Genomic DNA, 21,345 nt, shown 5'->3' on the forward strand with positions numbered 1-21,345 from the left:
TCAGTTTCATCTACAACATATTTTCTAAGAAATTGGAATGGAAGTCTTTTTATGTCAACGCTATTTTCATGTTTCCAGGTTAAACTCATTAATGAACGCTCCTCGTTGTCCCAACTTCATGTAGCTTAGCGAACTCTTGCGGATTAGATGTTATTTCACTTTTGCTAAAGTAGGTTGTTGTCTAAGCTACAACCTTAATACTGTGTGGTGGGTATGTGAGCTATTTTCGCACCACCACCATAGACAAAGACAATCAGCCAATAGATGTCGCTGTTGCATATTTGGAACGAAATCGTTTCTCTGTTGCCATTGGGGCATTTTCGCTCTAAGTGGCACATACACATATTTAAAATATCATTTGTGAGATTTTTAGTTCACTCTTATTTGAAATGAAATTTTGATATCTCAACAAGGAAATTTCGGGAAAAAATATCTTTAAGATTTACATCTTTTCCAACATAATATATTGGATGTGGGGTGAGAATCAAGGTTGTAGCTTGGACATGCACTATCGGAAGGTGCCATATTATGGTGTTGCCATATGTACAATATTATAAAGCGTATGAAAGGGGAATATGGTAAATTTTTTTTTATTCCCAAAAAGAAGAAAGCCCAGTTTTTCTTGCATGGTTTTAAATATTCTTAATACATTATTATTTTGATTGCAGATTAAAAACATGCGTTGACTAAACTACAAGAGTAGCGTAACCAAGAGGGGAAGAGTATGTTTGCCAAATTGATATCTAATATTTTCATGCAGAACCTATGAACTCTACATAGCTAAGAACGCTTATTGGAAAAGACGTTATTATTATAAAAATGTTACATTTTATTTTTAAAGTACACATATAAACCTTCTGAACATCTCCCAGAGGTGGACAATATGTGCGAGACGTTCGTTAATATTATCACATTAAAATTAACTTCCTATAAATATACCCAAATGTGGACAAAAATTCAAAACATACTTATTTGATTTATTTTTTCCGATATTAACCGAAAGTATTCCTGCAGCCTAACGAAAGACTATAAAGCCTTTATGTAACTTTACAAAATTGCCAAAAATACATGCTCGAGCGAATTTCTAGTGGTAGACCTCAAATGCTAGCAAAGATCTACTGCCTACATAGGTTACAAGATCTCTAGTGAAAAGGTCCATAAGGTCTTGTTACTGTCAATCTATGATTGTTTGACTTAACGCTTATGGTCATCAAATGCCAAATTTATTGTAGATTGAGCCTTTGTTAGAAGGTTAGCATAGATCTCTGAATGGATAAAGGACGCATATTTTTTCAAGTATCCTTAAGTGTAGTGTGATGGTTTAGAGAGTCAAATTCACTAAGCAGATGAGATCTAAAATGATGATGGTGATGATGATGACAACTGCCTCTGTTCACTATTGTTCGAGAAACAAAGCATTCCTTTTTGTGTGTGTTTTCTCCAAATTGTTTCAAAACTACTATTCAACGAGCGAATTTCACACATCACTTGTAAACATCCTTGCGATCCTTTGTCAAGTTATTGTCCTTTGCGGTTTGTTTTGAAATCGTAGGTATTTAACGATTTCATTGGCGGCCAACCACTGTTGGCAAACTGACCTTTATTGGCATTTTGTCAAGGTTGTCAGGAATTGCCTTCGTAAATGTCAATAAAAGTCAGCAAACGTGCATCAAAGCAGAACGACTGACTATCACCGTTAAGGATAATGAGAAAGAACAATGGCAAATGTTTCAACCAAATGATCTAAATTTGACACAAATAGTACAAATCACAAAAATCACTTTAAAAAATTCGAAATGTGATTTCTGTGAATGTTTAGAAGAGGTACAGTAGGGAATCTAAAGATATTGATTACATACATGCTGGGATATACACATGTATACTGGATGGCTGATATGTATTGCAACCAACTTCGGGTCCAAAAAAGTGAAAAAAAAACTAAAAACACCAGAAATGAACCGAAAAGTGAAGGAAGGATTTGATCGAAATGCATGCCACAGTGGTAGAAAACTTTTTCCGATGAAAAGCCATTCCAAATCGAGCAGTTTGTGAACAAACAAAATGATCCGGTTTAATTACCAAAGAGGGCAGCTGAAAATACACACCTTCGATTGGCCGCCTGAACCCAAGCGCCGTCGATGGTAATGACGTGGGCCGCCGTAAAAACCGACAGTCGCTCCTCGCTCGTATTCATCAATGTTGGGGTCAAAATAAATGCCGAATATTATCGCTAAAATATCCTAAACACAGTATTGAAGCGCTGGGCAAACAAACTTTCGGGCATAGACCATGGATATTCCAACAGGACTCAGCACCAACAGATTCCTTGCTTCATTTCTATCGTACAATGGCCACTAAAATCTCCGGATATCAATCCGTTAGACGTTTACTCCTGGGGCATTTTGGTGAGTAAAGTTGACACGAAAAACTACCAAAGTGTCCATCATTTCAAGACGGCGCTTCGCCAGAAATGGACCCATCGTGTGATGGCTTTGTCAGACGCTTGAATGCCATAATTCTTGCCAAAGATAGCCAATTCGGACAAATCTAAACTGATTCCAAAATTTGATGTTATCACCTACCTATGCTAATTTTTTGCTTTTGAACAATAAAATTAAAACAAAATAAAAAATATAGCGCTTTACTTTGTTGGATTACGTAAACGGTTGCCACTCGAGTCAAAAATGATCTACTGAAAAAAAATTTACCTAAAAACTACCAAACAAAAAAATTTATTTTAGAAAATTTTATTTCTATAGAAAATCTTGTCAAAATTTTATTACCATAGAAAATTTTGTCAAAATTTTATTGCTGTAGAAAATTTTGTCAAAATTTTATTGCTATAGAAAATTTTAGCAAAATTTTATTTCTATAGGAAATTTTGTTAAAATTTTATTTTTATAGATAATTTTGTCAAAATTTTATTTTTATAGACAACTTTGTAAAAATTTTATTTCTATAGCAAAAATTTTATTTCTATAGAAAATTTTGTCAAATTTTATTTCTATAGAAAATTCTGTCAAAATTTTATTTCTATAGAAAACTTTGTCAAATGTTTATTTCAATAGAAAATTTTGTCAAAATTTTATTTCTATAGAAAATTGTATCAAAATTCTGTAGATAATTTTGTCAAAATTTTATCTCTATAGAAAATTTTGACAAAACTTTATTTCTATAGAAAATTTTGTAAAATTTTTATTTCTATAGAAAATTTAGTTAAAATTTTATTTCTATAGAAAATTTTGTATTTTAGTTTATGGTATTAATTTAATTTAGTATAATATACCTATTATAGATCATTACTTCCTGAAGAAGCAATTCAAGGAAATTGCGAAATATTGAATATATAAAACTCTGTCAAAATTTTATTTCTATAGAAAATTTTGTCAAAATGTTATTTCTGTAGGTAATTTTGTAAAAATTTTATTTCTATAGAAAGTTTTGTCAAAATTTTATTTCTATAGAAAATTTAGTCAAAATTTTATTTCTATAGAAAATTTTGTATTTTAGTTTATGGTATTAATTAAAATTAGTGTAATATACTTATTATAGATCCTTACTTCGTGAAGAAGCAATTCAAGGAAATTGCGAAATATTGAATATATAAAATTTTGTCAAAATTTTATTTCTATAGAAAATTTCCTAAACAATTTATTTCTATAGAAAATTTTGTGAAAATTTCCTTTCTTTAAAAAATTTTGTCAACATTTCTATAGAAAATATTGTCAAAATTTTATTTCTATAGAAAATTTAGTCAAAATTTTATTTCTATAGAAAATTTAGTCAAAATTTTGTTTCTGTAGAAAATTTTGTCATAATTTTATTTTTATAGAAAATTTTGTAAAACTTTTATTTCTGTAGAAAATTTTGCCAGAATTTTATTTCTGTAGAAAATTTTGTCAGAATTTTATTTCTATAGGAAATTTTGTCGAAATTTTATTGCTATAGAAAATTTTGTCAAAATTTTATTTCTATAGAAAATTTTGTAAAAATTTTATTTCTATAGAATATTTTGTCAAAATTTTATTTCTATAGAAAATGTTGTCAAATTTTTATTTCTGTAGAAAATTTTGTCAAAATTTTATTTCTATAGAAAATTTTGTCAATATTTTATTTCTGTAGAAAATTTTGTCAAGATTTTATTTCTATAGAAAATTTTAGCAAAATTTTATTTCAATAGAAAATTTTGTCAAAATTTTATTTCTATAGAAAATTTTGTCAAGATTTTATTTCTATAGAAAATTTTAGCAAAATTTTATTTCAATAGAAAATTTTGTCAAAATTTTATTTTTATAGAAAATTCTGTCAAGATTTTATTTCTGTAGAAAATTTTGTCAAAATTTTATTTCTATAGAAAATGTTGTCAAAATTTTATTTTTATAGAAAATTTTGTAAAAATTTTATTTCTGTAGAAAATTTTGTAAAAATTTTATTTCTGTAGAAAATTTTGCCAGAATTTTAGTTCTGTAGAAAATTTTGTCAGAATGTTATTTCTATAGGAAATTTTGTCGAAATTTTATTGCTATAGAAAATTTTGTCAAAATTTTATTTCTATAGAAAATTTTGTAAAAATTTTATTTCTATAGAAAAATTTGCCACATTTTATTTCTATAGAAAATTTTGTCAAAATTTTATTTGTATAGAATATTTTGTCAACATTTTATTTCTATAGAAAATGTTGTCAAATTTTTATTTCTGTAGAAAATTTAGTCAAAATTTTATTTCTATAGAAAATTTTGTATTTAGTTTAGATAATTTTTGTCAAATATTCTTTTCTGTCGAAAGTTTTGTCAAAATTGTATTTCTATAGAAAATTTTGACAAAGTTTTATTTCTGTATAAAATTCTGTCAAAATTTTATTTCTATAGAAAACTTTGTCAAGTTTTTATTTCTATGGAAAATTTTGTCAAAATTTTATTTCTATAGAAAATTTTATCAAAATTTAATTTCGTTGTTTTAATTATTATTTCTATAGAAAATTTTATTTCTATAGAAAATTTTGTCAAATTTTTATTTCTATAGAAAATTTTGTTAAAATTTTATTTCTATAGAAAATTTTGTATTTAGTTTAGATAATTTTTGTCAAATATTCTTTTCTGTCGAAAGTTTTGTCAAAATTGTATTTCTATAGAAAATTTTGACAAAGTTTTATTTCTGTATAAAATTCTGTCAAAATTTTATTTCTATAGAAAACTTTGTCAAGTTTTTATTTCTATGGAAAATTTTGTCAAAATTTTATTTCTATAGAAAATTTTATCAAAATTTAATTTCGTTGTTTTAATTAGTTGACCTTTAAACTTTTAATTATATTTGCGAACTAAGCAAATATAATTAAAATTTAATTTCTGTAGATAATTTTGTCAAAATTTTATCTCTATAGAAAATTTTGACAAAATTTTATTTCTATAGAAAATTTAGTTAAAATTTTATTTCTATAGAAAATTTTGTATTTTAGTTTATGGTATTAATTTAATTTAGTGTAATATACTTATTATAGATCCTTACTTCCTGAAGAAGCAATTCAAGGAAATTGCGAAATATTGAATATATGAAATTCTGTCAATTTCTACAGAATATTTTCTAAACAATTTATTTCTATAGAAAATTTTGTCAAAATTTTCTTTCTTTAGAAAATTTTGTCAACATTTTATTTTTATAGAAAATTTTGTCAAAATTTTATTTCTATAGAAAATATTGTCAAAATTTTATTTCTATAGAAAATGTAGTCAAAATTTTATTTCTATAGAAAATTTTGTCAAAATTTTATTTCTACAGAAAAATTTGTCAAAATTTTATTTCCATGGAAGTTTTATCAAAATTTTATTTCTATAGAAAATTTTAGCAAAATTTTATTTCTATAGAACATTTTGTCAAAATTTTATTTCTATAGAACATTTTGTCAAAATTTTATTTCTATAGAACATTTTGTCACATTTTTATTTCTATAGAAAATTTTGTCACAATTTTATTTCTATCGAACATTTTGTCAAAATTTTATTTCTATAGAAAATTTTATCAAAATTGTATTTCTATACAAAATTTTGTCAAAGTTTTATTTATGAAGAAAATGTTGCCAAAATTTTATATCTATATAAAATTTTGTCAAAAATTTATTTCTATCGAAAATTTTGTCAAAATTTTTTTTCTATGGGAAATTTTGTCGAAATTTTATTTTCATAGAAAATTTTGTTAAAATTATATTTCTATAGAAAATGTTGTCAAAATTGTATTTCTATTTATGAATTACCTCTTAGTTGGAGATGAATATTTTATAAAATCTACCACAACATTAAAAAAATCCCCCCTCAGATTGTTTTTTTTTTGTCTGATTAAATCAATTTTTAATAATTTATGCTGATTTTGCCTTAAATTGAGGCCCTTGATCCATTATTCATGTAATGACTTAATTTGATAATTTTGCAAATTTTCGGCTAATCCCTTTTCACAGTAATTTGTTTTACAATAGAAATGTCAACAAAATTACCCTGTGAAATCATTTCGCAATATAAAAATTGCAAAGGTGCAAATTTGCGAATTGCCAAAATCATATATGCAAATTTTTGGGTAAACAAACAAAAAACTGATCCGGCAAAAAGGCATCTGACTTTTTGTATTTGCAAAATTAGATATCTAGATTACCATTTTATTGGCAAATGCAAAAAAAGGTACCACAAATTTAAGTTAACCCTCCTTCAATCATAAAAAAAAGGCTTTTCACGCGAATATTGAATTACACTCTTGGGAGAGAGGGGAAAAACAAAAACAAAATCTATAACACACAAACAAAAGGCGAATTTAAATCTAATTTGCATAATACGTTAATAAACAAACGACTTACAACATTAACTCATTCAGCCATAGATCCTGCGAGAACAAAAAAGTCTATGTTTTTCTATGAGAGTTTATAGTTGGGTTAAGGTGATTGTGATGATGATGAGGAAAATGATACCGAAAATCCCTCTCATTAGCATAAATGCAACAGCACCCAAATGTAATCCCTTTTTCAGCTCTTGAATGTTTTAATTTGTGAGGTATGCCTTTTGAAGTAGCATCCTTTGAGGACTCTAGGAGATGGCACACGGTACATGAGACAGGAAGCACACGTTTGTTGTAGCCTTGTGTGATTTATTGCACACAAATTAACATAAAATGAAATCAAAACATAACTAACTCTAAATAAAGCATTTCGAGCCTGGTATTCTCTTCTCTCATTCTAGCTCTCTTCCCATAAGCATTTGCCTAATGAGGGAGGAAAGTCAGATTCTTCTCACCAGAGAATATTCGAGTGTGTGTGTTTGTAGGCCCTGGCGTGTGTGCAACGTGTGTAAACATTATTTATGCAAATATTTACGTTTTATTGTTTTTGTTTTCACGGAAACGGAAACATAAGACACAAAATATTTTACACAAAATCCTCAAATGCTTTTCCTATGACCTTCGTGTAAATTCTAAAATCGAGAGTCTACGAGAGTTTGGCACAAAGTGAGCATTCAAAAGCCAACCACATTAAACAAAGGACTGGTGCGTCACCCAAGGCCGCCCAAAAAGGATAATGGGCGTTTTATTAGGCCTTCAATTGCATATGAATTGAATGCCATTGAATTGATTTGATTAACTTTCTGTTAAGGGTTTCTATTAGGGGTACATATGGAACAACCCCCTGTTTACCATCATCTATGAATGTCAGAAATTTAGCATAATTTTGAGTATCTGTTTTTTTTGCGCTGGTATTCAATAATCCTTCTTATTAATCAGCTTATAAATGTTTAATTTTTTTTGGTAAACGGTTGCGGTTATTTAGGCATAACAAACAAATCAAACCCCTTTTTTGTATCAGCCCAGGTGACATTTTAAGGTCCTTATAATTTCATTAAAAAAGGCCAACTTTTCTCTGATAATTTTTACGGTTTTTAATCCCTTTTTACATTTTCAACAAGATATGTGTCATTTTAAAGAGATTTAAAGGACTTAATTAGTTTTAAGTGTCCATGTAGGGAACAATACATTTATGGGATTTTAATGAGGATATTCTATTTAAGGGGTTAATATATTATCGTTATCATAAACTCATATCGAATTTTAATATTTTTTGGCAAAAAAAAAAAATAAATGATGTAAAAATATTGGTCGACCTTTGTGAGGTTATAGAGTACTACGAAAGCAAGAAAGAGATACAGTCACTGCTTAATTATTTTCCCTGAATTTGAGAGATATTATAAAAGACAAAAGATACAGTCACTGCTTAATTATCCTCTCTGATCTTGAGAGTTGTTATAAAAGACACAATCTCTACAGATAAATCACAGAAATATTATAAGCATAACTGAGAGGGGATAAAGAATTGCTGAAAAATGTTTTGGTGTCCGGTCAAAACTGGGACTAAACCAATGACCCTTTGTTTGTAAGATGGGCAAGCCAACCATTGCATCACTGCAGCTCTCAAAAAAAAAAAAACGAAAAAACATAACCTCAAAAACGGGTTACCAAAAGACCGTATACCATTACCCCCAGCAATACCGTGTGATTGGAAGTAATGAGTTAATTCACTGGCACGTGTATGTGAATGTCGTTTTCCTATCGTTAGTGTACATGAGTAAAATGTCTCCAGTTGAGAGCGAGTGTCTTCATTTGTTCGTGCGTGAGTACGGATTTGCACAGATACTCCCTTACCTGTGAGTATGCTTGAGTAAGGATTTACCTCGGTGAATGTCAGGAAGTTAGAAATGCATGAAGTTTGAGGGCTTTAGTTTTTCATCCAAATCAAGGTAGGTTAGGTGGCAGCCCGATGTATCAGGTTCACTTAGACTATTCAGTCCATTGTGATATCACATTGGTGGACTTCTCTCTTATCACTTAGTGCTGCCCGATTCCATGTTAAGCTCAATGACAAGGGACCTCCATTTTATAACCGAATCCGAACGGCGTTCCACATTGCAGTGAAACCACTTAGAGAAGCTTTGAAAGCCTCAGAAATGTTACCAGCATTACTGAGGTGGGATAATCCACCACTGATAAACTTTTGTGGTGTTCGGTCGAAGCAGGAATCGAACCCAAGACCTTGTGTATGCAAGACGGGCATGCTAACCATTGCACCACGGTGGCTCCCAGATCAAGGTAGAAATTCTATTTCTACAGTGGCTCCCAGATCAAGATAGAAATTCTATTTCTACGCCATGTACTAGAATCGGGTGTGTCCCAGCTGATTCTAGAAAAAATGAAAAAGTGCAATTATACTGCGCAGCACAAATAAAAGATCATTTGAATGTAGTTTATGGTAATACGCGGTTCAATTTTGTCGCACGACACTTCTTTATGAGTCTCGTCCATGTAACCCGGAAACAACGAAGTGCTAAAAATCAGCTAACTCGTAGACAGGAATACAGCGTGTAGACAGGAATCCAGACAACAAGCGCAACCGTAAGACCATTTAAGAAAAGAATTTGATGGTGTTTCAGTTAGGATAGGTTAGGTTATAGGGGATGACACCAAAACTGTTGAAAGGAAAAATGGTGTCCACTTAAACCATGTTGGTTTATTGTGATTCCTCATGGTTGTTCTTTCCACTGTCTGTCGGTCACATTTCCTTTGTGTTCTTTAAAGAATACGGTTCTCTAGGTCTTCCATCCAGAAGCCTTGATAAAGGCGAGTATATCCTTTAATTTACAGTCCCGTACCTCAGTAATATCCTGAAAGAAAAAGGAACCCAGTATATTGTTTCTTTTAAAAGATAATGCCGGACACTGGTACAGAAAGTGGTAAAAAGAGCCAATTATTACCATATGCTTCCCAAGTGTGTTGTGTCCTGTTATGATGAGTATTAACGGCCTCAAATCCTCTCTATTCGTCGCCATTAGAAATCCTGAGTTCCTACTACTCTTTTCGTTCAATATCAGCTTGGTCTGCTCGCAACCCACAGAGGAAGTCCATCATTCATTATATTTAACGTTGATCCTGTAAGTATATAAATATTATCACAATGGACTGAATATTCTAAGTGAGCCTGAAATTTAATCGGGCTGCTACTTTAACCTAGCGGGGGAAAATCGAAAACCGGAAGCCGCTGAGACGACAAAGAGAGTTGCCGGTAGTTTCAAGCGAAACGCTAACCTCTCTCTCCGAGATGCCGCAAATAAGCTGGGTGTACACGACTGTACACGACGATGCTGACGAAGTTTGAATGCGTGGTAATGGACGACGAAACCTACGTCAAAGCCGACTACAATCAGCTTCCGGGACAGGAGTTTTATACGGCAAAAGGAAGGGGGAAAAGTAGCAGATATTTTCAAGCACATAAAACTGTCAAAGTTCGCAAAGAAATATCTGGTTTGGCAAGCCATCTGTACCTGTGGCTTGAAAAGCAGCATTTTCATAGCTTCCGGGACTGTCAACCAAGAAATTTACGTAAAAGAGTGTTTGAATAAACGTCTGCTGCCTTTCCTGAAGAAACACGGTTGTTCAGTACTGTTTTGGCGGGATTTGGCATCTTGCCATTGCGGTAAAAAGGCCATGGAGTGGTACGCCGCCAACAACGTGCAGGTGGTTCCCAAGGACAAGAACCCTCCCATCACGCCAGAGCTCCGCCCAATTGACAAATACTGGGCTATTGTCAAGCGGAACCTAAAGAAGACCAAAAAACTGCTAAGGACGAGCAGCAGTTCAAGGCATACTGGCTTTCTGTGGCGAAGAAGGTGGACAAGGTGGCTGTACAAAATCTGATGGCAGGTGTCAAGCGTGAGGCCCGGCAATTCGGATTTGGAAAAGCGAAAGCCTAACTGAATATTTTTCCTGAATTTTATACTAATTGAACTTGAAAAAGAAATTTAATTTGATTTTTTAAATGAACGATTTTACCTATTTACACGCGTTTTCCCTTGACCAAATTTTGAACCTATCACCCTTTAGCTTGCCCTCACATATATGCCGAGTCGCCATATAGTCCGTCCTTAAGCGTTGCCCAACTGAAGCAACAAGTTCCGTGTACCTGCAGGCCGTGTGTCCGAGTAAGTCCAAGCTCTTCAGTGTCATGTGTATCACCTCGGCTGTATTCCTGATGTGCAGACCAAGCTGGCCAATTCCCATTAAAACCTCTAGAGCTGCAGTGGCCGTTGTCCTCATAGCACCAGTCATGTAAATGAGAGCCGTTCTGTTTATCCTGTTGAATTTCTGTATATGGTTCCGATGTCTAGTAATGGTCCACCAGACGTGGCAGCTGCTGTGAAAAGCCAATGGAATAGGGATGGCGTCGGGGAATGCTACCCGACCAGCTTTTGATACGCATAAAGTGACACGCATAAAGTGTTTCACTTCAATTCGAGTGTTTTTGTGTCATTTCGCGGCAGTCGACAAAAATTTGGTCCATTTGTACACAGGGGATATAAAGAAAAGTCGTGAAAGGGATTGCACCCGGCGACCTTGCTCCGAGGAAGACGAAGACAGTCCTAACCAGAAGAATGAATTCGTCCCAATTTCGCCGGTGGAGGCTGAGCAATAGTCGGCCGAGACTTGTTATCCAATGGAAATACCACAAAATTGTTTCCTGAATGGTTATATGATTAATTGTACAACTAATTGTAGTCTATAAGTTGACATTATTCAACGATATTGTATTATGGGGAAGTTTTGTTATTTTATGATGATAATATCACAATTATCCATTTGTGATTAAAGGATTTTTTTCAGTCGGTGTCGTTCATGGCTGGGAGGACATTTGAGGAGTGTCTCGATATCTTCATTCTCTGGTGCCATCGGTCCTATGCGAAGGGGATACACAGTGGGTTACACCCTGCGATCCTGCCTCGAAGAAGGCGTATACTTTCCAATCGGCGATTTTTATTACTACTCTCTGAGATTCACAAGTTGTGATCCACATTGTCTACCTGGAGATTGGTAAAGAGATCACGACGGTACACTATAATGAAGCATTTTTCACTTCGACTTTAAATTGATGCATTTTTTTCACCATGATAATGCATCAGTACACCGGTGATTTGGGCGACTTCGCTGTATTTCCAAAATTAAAAAAAGCACTTGCTTGGCAATGTCAATCAGTTCAGAAGATCGCAGCCACCAGGGAGACGTATTTCTCTTACGAGTTAAAAAGCTAGAGTATACATGGGTCAATTGAATCCAGACAGAATGAGTCTATGTTGAAAATTAAAACGACAATTTCTCAAATGTTTGTAGGCTTTTCGCAACAAACTCGTATACTTAGACAACTCCGTTGAAGCTGCTCTCGCAAACAGAAAAAATATCACCAATAATTTGTTAACTAAAACCGAACTGCCACTGGAGTAAGACCCATCCTTTCATTCCCAATATCAAACAAAACAAAAAACGCTCATAATTTCAATTTTGTATTCAAATTCTTTGTATTTGTTTATCATCATTTAAGGGTTTCTCTTAAAATTATTCAACTTAAAAATAATAAAGAATTATTCTTTTTGCAAAATTATGAAAAACTCTATTGACTATGATCTCTTTGGTCTTAAAAACTATCTTAAAATTGATTGATGATCGATGAGTTTAAAATAGAATAAATGTAAAATTAACTTAAAAATATATACAAATATTCTTAATACTAGAACAATACACAAAAATGGGAAAGGTAGTGTTAACAAATCCGCGACATAAGAACGGATCGAATTTATTTTCCGGTGGATATTTCATCGAATGTGAATTTACTTTAGAGTATATTTCGATTTTCTCTTGTGATTTGCAGTACATTATTTTATTTCTTACAATCTATGGTGAAGATAAAGGCATAAACTTTATTGGAAATGTTTTTTTTTTGGAGAGATATCATAAGTTGTGAGGATGACTAGACTAGAACAACGCATGTAGTATACAATTTACTTTGTGTTTAATTATATAAAAAAGGCTCAATATGAGACGAGGTTATTTTAGGCATACAAAAAAAAAACTTACAAAAACTATTTATCAAATAGGGAAAAATAAATAAACTTAACTTGCTCCATTGATAAGGAGACTACTACTACGATGGAAAGTCCAAGAATTTCCCAACAAAATATTTGGCAAGTCAAAAGAAATGGATAACAACACCAATAATCTGTAACAGACTAACAATGGCTCACTTCACTTGGGAATTTCTATTAAAAAACTCCCGTGGATAGAGAAGGCATGATATGTTGTTGCTGCTGTTGGTGATGATGTAAAACTGCATTATCCATTTGCTGCTGCTGTTGATGATGATGCTGCGAATACAAAGTTGTGGAGGCCTCCATTTGAATGTTCCATTCTCCTCCATTATCACCACCCGAATTACTATAGTAAAAATCGGATCCTGATTGTGTGACGCTGGCATTGCCATTGACATCGGAAGTGTAGTTGGATAAGGTCTGATATTGTTGCTGGGGTGAATGATTGAGCATGTTATCACCAAACTCTGAATGGGTGAGGCTTGGACTCTGGTAATTGTTATCAGTCGTCGATCCATACATGGACGAGGGTAGGTCAGCATCGAATACACTATGATAAATATCGGTAGCCGTGGGAGATGAGGAACTATAATATGTGGGACTAGAAAGCTGCTGTTGTTGAGGCTCATTGGCCACGCTTGCTGAGGGATCGAAGATATTCATACTGGACGATACAAAGGAGGAATAGTAATAATCATCAGAATTGTATCCGGAACTACTTGTCAGACTGGAGGCATCATCACAACTTTCATATAACCATTTCTTATTACTATCCATAGGGGGAAATTCTGAAGGAATCAATGGAGTTTGTTGTGTATATCCAGATCCTGATCCATGGTGGTTAATTAAGGATTCTTCAATTGCTGAATTATTGGGTGAATAATGTTGAGGATAGGAGTAATTGGATTGTGGTGAGGTAAGACATGATGAAGGTGTTTCATAGTGAATATTATAGGCTTGGTGATCCATTGAAGCAATTTGATTTGCGGTATAACTGAATTCGGGTAATGTTGTGGTGGTGGGACTGGCTGTCGCTGTATACATAGGGCTATTGAGATCACTTAACCATTGTTGATTTTGCGAGGCAGTAGGCTCGAAATGTGACATTTCCAGCGAAGTATTATAGGTAACTTGCTCATTTTGATTATTGGTGGATGTGTTGGTAGATAATTCACGCATAACTCTTTTCTTTTTGAGCGTAGAACCTTCTGCGGTGTTATCTAATTTTGGTCTCTTGCCACCCCTTAGACTGGTTAGTTTTTCATTAAGAGCAGCATCTCGGGCTAAAAGTACAGCCAAGCTACGAGCCCTGCGACCACTACCCAAAAGACGACGAGCTTCACTGGACCCTTTGGCTTCGGGCCGGGGATGATCATGGGTTCCCTTGGCCTGGAAAAATATGGAGTTACCAGCACGGCGCCAAAAATGTGTAACGGGATAACCACAATGGCCTCGGCAAGGTTGAATTTCCAAACGACCATTACAATTTCTAAAAAAAAATCAAAAAAGAAAATTAGTTTTCATATTTTTGGGGAGTTTTGAAGAGTTCCACAATATTCTAGATTTTTGTTTTCTATTTCAACCTACCTATTTGGACAAGCTTTTCCCTGTTGCTTGCGACGGGCTTTGTCACATATGGCTGGACGTAGATGTACACTATTACCGTTGGGTAATTTACAATGGGCCGAACACAATAAAACTCCCAAACAGCTTTTCTTAAGAATATTGATATTATGATTGTTGGTATTTCTCATGGCCCATCCGGAGGAATGTTTCTTGGCCTCCTCACTGCTACTCGAATAGACAAGACGGCAATGACCATTTGCCCAATCATGGAATTCATCAAATTCTGTTACCATCGGCACCACACTATCATTAATATCCCAATCAATTTGTACACGAGATCTGGTAGCTGGGGGACTCGTAGTGCCGCAAGGCACAGTGAGTGGCGTGTTGATGACCATTTTAGCGACTTTTGTTTTGTAAAAGTTTTCGTTAGACGATTTTAATTTTTAAAGATGAGATAATTTAAGATTTTTGTTTTAAGTAATCACTTATCACGGTTCGTCATATATGTATATATAGAAAAATGAAAGTTCGTTTTGGTTTAAATATTTAAGAGTTGTGTTTTTTTGTTGTTATGAAATCTAGATTCGTTTTTTTCTTTTAAGTCTTTTTCGTTTCGCTAGTTTTTTTCAATTTTCTTTTTATCACTGCACTAGAACGTACAACTGATTCGAACGACTGCGCAATGCTGACTGACTTCACTCTGCCTTGCCATCAGCCTAAGTTCCTTTCGACCGAATCGCTTACGACTGAAATCCAACGTAGAACCAGGGTTGTTTTCAATCCATATAACTGGCTTGTTGTATGGCATTAATGCATTACAAACACACACACACTCATATACACTCTTGCTCTCTATCTCTCTTTGGAAACAACTTCAATTCATGACCCCACACAGTCACACTCACATATACTCTTCACTATGCATTCTGATTGGCTATTGACTTCACTATCCGTAAATTTATCCACATTTATCCAGACTTAGAGTAACAATAAGAATTTTATCCATTAAGCAACACTTGAAGAAGTTTCTTTTATGACGACTGCTGGTGGTTGTAACTGGTATTGTGATCGAGTAGTTGGGGGGATTTTTTCTATTATGGCATGGTACTTTTGTTCATCTTCTGTCTGTCCCCGTGAATAATTTGTGTTGAGAATGCGAATGTCGAGTGTCCTCCGATTAGAGAACATACGTTTGCTGTTGTTGCCATTCGTATAACATATTTTTTTGTTGTTGTATTTGTTGGTGTCGTACATTTATTATGCGGTGGTATTTGGTAGCAGATAAGAACAACAATAACCATAATAGGAGTGTAACAATAGATATTGGATTAGAATTTAATGTTTAGTTACTTTTTACTATCGATTTTTGATTATTTTCAAAAGGTATTTAATATGTGGGATGACTGGGAGTGGGTGCGGGGATGGTTTTCTTAAGTCAGTGGGTTAGAATCGAAATGGTTGTATAACTAAGTTAAACTTTCTTTTCAAATTGAAGGTGAAAGTCCTTTTTGGAAATACATACGTAAGTACCCTTATACATGTATATGTTTGAATATTTTTAAACAGAACAGATAAAATGCAAAATGTTATGCTGATTTAACCTTATATCTAAAGTCGTAAGAAAATATTAAAGTTTTCATAGCCTTCCCACTATGTTGACCACCCTTTGGAATGCCGTTTAGCTTTGACACATTTATGAAATAGTCCCTGGAAACCAACATAACATAAATATATGAAACAGTCTGAGTAACATAAATCTATTCCACCCAATTATACTCGTCTGATAGAACTGATAAAGATAAGTTCCGATAATTCCCCCAGTTCTCCAAAGTGATATGGCACAAAAGTTCCCTCCCTTATGCCTTATACATAAATCAGAAAAATCACACCAATAGTTAGTTCAATGTCAAGTTTTAGTTCAAGTCTCGAGACCATAAATAAACCTTGTGAACTTATGAAGGGCAATTTCGTTTGGTAAAAATATGTTGCCTTAGTGTTACACTACTTTTCCCCCATTTCATTCATAATATTTTGAGGGCTCCTGTTTCCGAAAGCTATGACCGTGTCTTTTATATTTTGCAATAAATTTCGAGAATGTTGCACTTTTTATTCCAATCGAAAGCGGCATCAATTTAGATGGGGTAACATTTGGAGCTTGCTAGTTGAAAGAGGGAATATCAGCAGATTGTAGATCCTCTATACGTATTAAGACGTCTCGTTGGGAGATCTAAGCCTGTTCATGGTCTTTTTGCTTGCATATTCCGAAGAGTTTTATGGTGATTTAAATGTCTGATTAATGCTTTAGTTAAACTCACTCCTATTTTAAAATGAAGTCTCCCTGATGTGTTACTACAAACATCCATTTTTTATACCCACCACCATAGAATGGTGATGGGGGTATAATAAGTCTGTCATCGTCTGTCATCTCTCACATCGAAATATCGATTTCCGACTACAGAAACTATATATCGATGTCCTCATTCCAGAGTACGCTAAGTCGACTTGGATGGAGTTCGTTGTTTTTTATTCGGATTGATGTGAATTGCATCCTGTCAAAAGTTCAAATTTATTGGACACTCCTATCAAAAGTTGTGGTTAATATTGTACGTAGCATGTGATTAAAGTTCCAATCAAAAAAGGGCAAAAAGCTTTGTTCGATCTAAAGTGGTCTAAGTCATTTTTAGCCAAGTTCTATTAGCACTATTTTGAATTCGTACATACAAAAAAAATCTACAATAAACATAATTTTAAGACCGAAAAAGTGATTTTATATCGGTTTTTGAGAAATTCCAAAAAAACAAAACATTGAACTTGTTTCCTTAAAATTCACTTTTTAGACTTAGCGTACTTTGGAATGGAGACATCAATATATTCTTGATCAGGAAGAAATTCTAAGACTATATAACGATGTCCGTCTGTAGTAATCACGCTGCAGTCTTCAATAATAAAGCTATCGTGCTGAAATTTTGCATAAAATCGTCTGTTGTCTGCAGGCCGGTCAAGATCGAAAATGGAAAATATCGGTTCAGATTTTGATATAGCCTCCATACAAACCGACCCCTCAATTTGGGGTCTTGAGCATGTAGATACCGCAATTTTTTATTAAATCCAAAGAGATTTTGGGTGTATGTATATGTAAGAATACCAAACAAGTCCACGTTTTGGTATAGCCCCCTTATATCACGATCTCCCGAATTGAATTCTTGGGCTTCTAGACACCGCAATTTTTATCCGATCTCCCGATTTGACTTCTACGACATCTAGACATCCGAATATTTATCGGATTTGCCTGAAATTGAAAATCTATAGGTATTTTGGGTCCTTAAATAAGTGGGTCTAATATGGTGTGTATCGTTTCATGTTTCGGTATAGCCACCATATAGCCTGATCTCCTGATTTGATTTGTTGGGCTTCTGGACACCTCAATTTTTATCCGATTTGCTTGAAATTGGAAATCTAGAGATACACATAATTGTGACGAAGATTCTGTGTATCGGTCCATGTTTTGGTATCTCCCACATATACACCAATCTCCCGATTTGATCTTTCAAGCGTCTAGTGATCCGAATTTTTATCCGATTTGTTTGAAATTCAAAATCTGGATGTATTTTAGGTCCATAAATAGTTGTGGCTAGTATTGTGTGAATCGGTGCATGTTTTGCTATATACACTCAAAAAAAAGTGAACTCTCTATTTCACTAAAGCCAATTTAACTTTATCTTAGTTCATGGAATTATTATGTTTGGAGAAAGTTGCCTTTACTTTAATAATTTTTTGTTTACGTTAGTTAAATTAACTAAAACCGAGGAAAAAAATATACTCAAATGAAGCATAAAGATTAACTAAATTCGTGTATTCCACAAAATAGTTCAGAATTTCTTTAAATTTGTAAATTTTACCAAAAAAGCGTCCATCATGAACTTCGTATGTCACTAAAGACATTCTTGCAATTTTGAACTCCAAGTTTTTCCTTCAAACTACAAAATTTTCTTTAACAAGTGAAAAAACTTAGTTATGTCTAATAAATTTTCTTGAATTTGTCGAAAAATATTTACTTATTTTTATGACATCGGCGTGATGCCAACGGTTGTAATACTGTTTAGTTAAAATTTTCTACAAATATTAAAAATTTTCTACAAATATTAAAAATTTTCTAAAATTAACCGAAAGTTATCTTCCTGGTGGGTTCACTGTTTTTTCAGTGTACCCAAATAGATCAATGTCCCGATGTTCGTGATTGGTATACACATTTGCTATGTCTTCAAACCCGTCTGTAATTCTATATATTTTCAAGTAACCCCCTACTACGAAGAGTTTACAAAGGAAACAATTATATTTGATTCATGCTGGAGGGTGGTTGTATTTAAGATTCGCCCCCGACCGAACGCCGTTCTGACTCGGCTATAAAAAGGAGGTCCCTTGTCATTGAGCTTAACATGAAATCGGCCAGCACTCAGTGATAAGAGAGAAGTTCACCAATGGGGTATCACGATGGACTGAATAGTCTAAGTGAGCCTGATACATCGTGCTGCCACCTAACCTAACCTAACCTAACATATACTTGTTAAAAATATTTTCTAAGCTCTCTAATTCAGGCATAGATTTATTCCATAAATCTCACCCGGCACAAATGCGCACTGACTCTATGAGTACGACTGAAGTCATACTCTCCTTTATTAGTTGCATGGTTCTGATTTCGGTTGGGTTTAATTGTAGTATTCTTCTGGTGCGTCTGACCATCTCAACTCTAAAGATCTTGCGTTCTTTAAAAGCCAGTAGCGTTTTAGCTCGAACGTTATTTCTATGTGCCGTGGAATCCAGATGATATCAATCGTACCGCACCTAGAGAAGGAGTATGATCACCTCCTAGAGCAAATTGTTATTTTTCAACTCTAACTCTCCCATCATTCTTAGTCTAATCGACTTTTTGCTGTTAAACACTCCTGTTGACGCGATCCCCATTGTCTCAATTCCAACAAGATGACAAATCTGCTGGATTCTTAGTATTATTCTCATATTGGACTTTTTTTCCATTCATGACAGCAATCACGTTAAAGTCAGGGTACTTTTCCATAACTGAAAAAGTACAGAAGTACTTATTTCATCAACTTTGCATAAGGTGAAATGGTTCTCATCTCCTCACCGAGACTACAAGTTCGCTGGTCTCTTTCTTCTCTTATTATTATTCTCATGTTGAACTTCTTTTCTGTTGACGTCCACCAGAATATTGATGAGTATGGGTCAGAGTTGAATTAGGGTACTTTTGCAATACCAAAAAATGTACAAAAGTACTAATTTCATCAACTCCATATAAGGTCCCACAACAATAGCAATACTGCCTTAGAGATGGGTCGACAGAGAATTTCCGTCTTTTCAATTCAATGGTCTGTTATATATATATATATATATATATATATATATATATATATATATATATATATATATATATATATATATATATATATATATATATATATTTTAAAATAATATATTCACATAAAACAATCTCATATGGGATATTTTTATGATAACATTAAGCATTTTCTCACGCATTTCTAGTGCAGTAAATGTCTCAATCTAAAATCTGATAAGACTCTCTTAGAGATTCTAGCTGTTTCGTCAAAGATCATTGAAGATATGACACGTTAAATAACAACCCCTTTTCAAGGACATTGCAACATTCGCAACACCCAACACGATTTCTTTTAAAGGGAAATCAAATTTAGTTGCCTTGTCGAAAGAAAAAAAAAGGTGCTAAAACCAACACCAAAGTCTAGGGATCGCAAGGATATCACATAATTTATAGAAGTCAGATAGAGAATCAAACCAAGAATGGAAGTCTTAGTTGTTGATGGCTCAGCCCAAAGATCTTTAGCAATTGATAAAGAAGAGCAAAAATTGTGATGCTTAAACCCAACTGTAATCAGCCATCATCTGAAAGGACCAAGGACTGCAGTTTTGAACTGCCAAATGAAATGAATAAATGTATATATAATTTACACCAAAAGGCTACAATTAGAGGTGATGAAGAATAAAAGGTTTATTTTAACTCCTTGGAAGCAACAAAAAAAAAAACAAAGAAAGAGATGAGGACTATTTTAGTTTGTGTGCAATTTTTAGGGGAGGAATTGGGAAAAGTCGATTTTTTTATTCTGCGTATTTGTTATGACTGTTGATAAAAAGGATTTAAAAGGACTCTACGCCATAGTCAGAAGAAGCAAAGGGTGATGTTTATTCTCAAGATACTGTTAAACGGGTTGCTGTCATCAAGAAAAGGAAGTCTTCCCATTTTCTTTTGTCCCCCGAGCAAAAAAAGAAACAATTACTATAAGGTGCTGGACTAATGCACTATAGCGGCTCTCATATCCTGCTGAGTAAATGAAAGGAAGCGGAAAAGGTAAAGTAGGTGTGGTAGTTTAATTATGCCACACAATTAACTATTTGACATTGTGAATGGGCCTTAAATGAAATAATGATTGAAATAATTAGATCACATTTAGGTCAAATCCCGAGACATCCAAAAAGAGTTTTGTTCAAAGGGATAGGGGGAACATGACCACTATCATTACTACCACCACTTTGTGTTGGTATTTCATCCGTACACACACACAATTGTGTGAAAATTAGAAACATTTTAACATAAATGTCATCATAAATTTGAAGAGTTTTTGATGAGTTTCAAATCCAGACTCATAAATACCGCCCCAATTTGAGTTTAAAGTCAAATGAAGTTCTAACGTTTGAATTTCATTTCTAAAAACCTTGGCCTTTAGTTTCTAGTATCCCGTGGAGATGGTTACTATTTTCCGCAAAATAAATTCCTAGCTTATCTTTTGCTGGA

At 33.4% G+C, this 21,345-nt stretch overlaps 1 protein-coding gene across 1 annotated transcript; it reads right to left on the minus strand.

Moving 5' to 3' along the window:
* Positions 1 to 12,473: 12,473 nt before the first annotated feature.
* Positions 12,474 to 15,167, minus strand: gcm (glial cells missing). The gene is made up of 2 exons (XM_075296771.1): positions 14,523 to 15,167; positions 12,474 to 14,424 (listed from the first exon to the last, which is right to left on the minus strand). The coding sequence occupies exons 1-2, from the start codon at positions 14,897 to 14,899 to the stop codon at positions 13,110 to 13,112; spliced, it is 1,692 nt and encodes a 563-aa protein (XP_075152886.1). The 5' UTR covers positions 14,900 to 15,167; the 3' UTR covers positions 12,474 to 13,109.
* Positions 15,168 to 21,345: the final 6,178 nt, after the last annotated feature.

This window comes from Haematobia irritans, chromosome 2 (genome assembly GCF_050003625.1).
Source record: "Haematobia irritans isolate KBUSLIRL chromosome 2, ASM5000362v1, whole genome shotgun sequence".
In the NCBI taxonomy this organism is placed as follows: Eukaryota; Metazoa; Arthropoda; class Insecta; order Diptera; family Muscidae; genus Haematobia; species Haematobia irritans.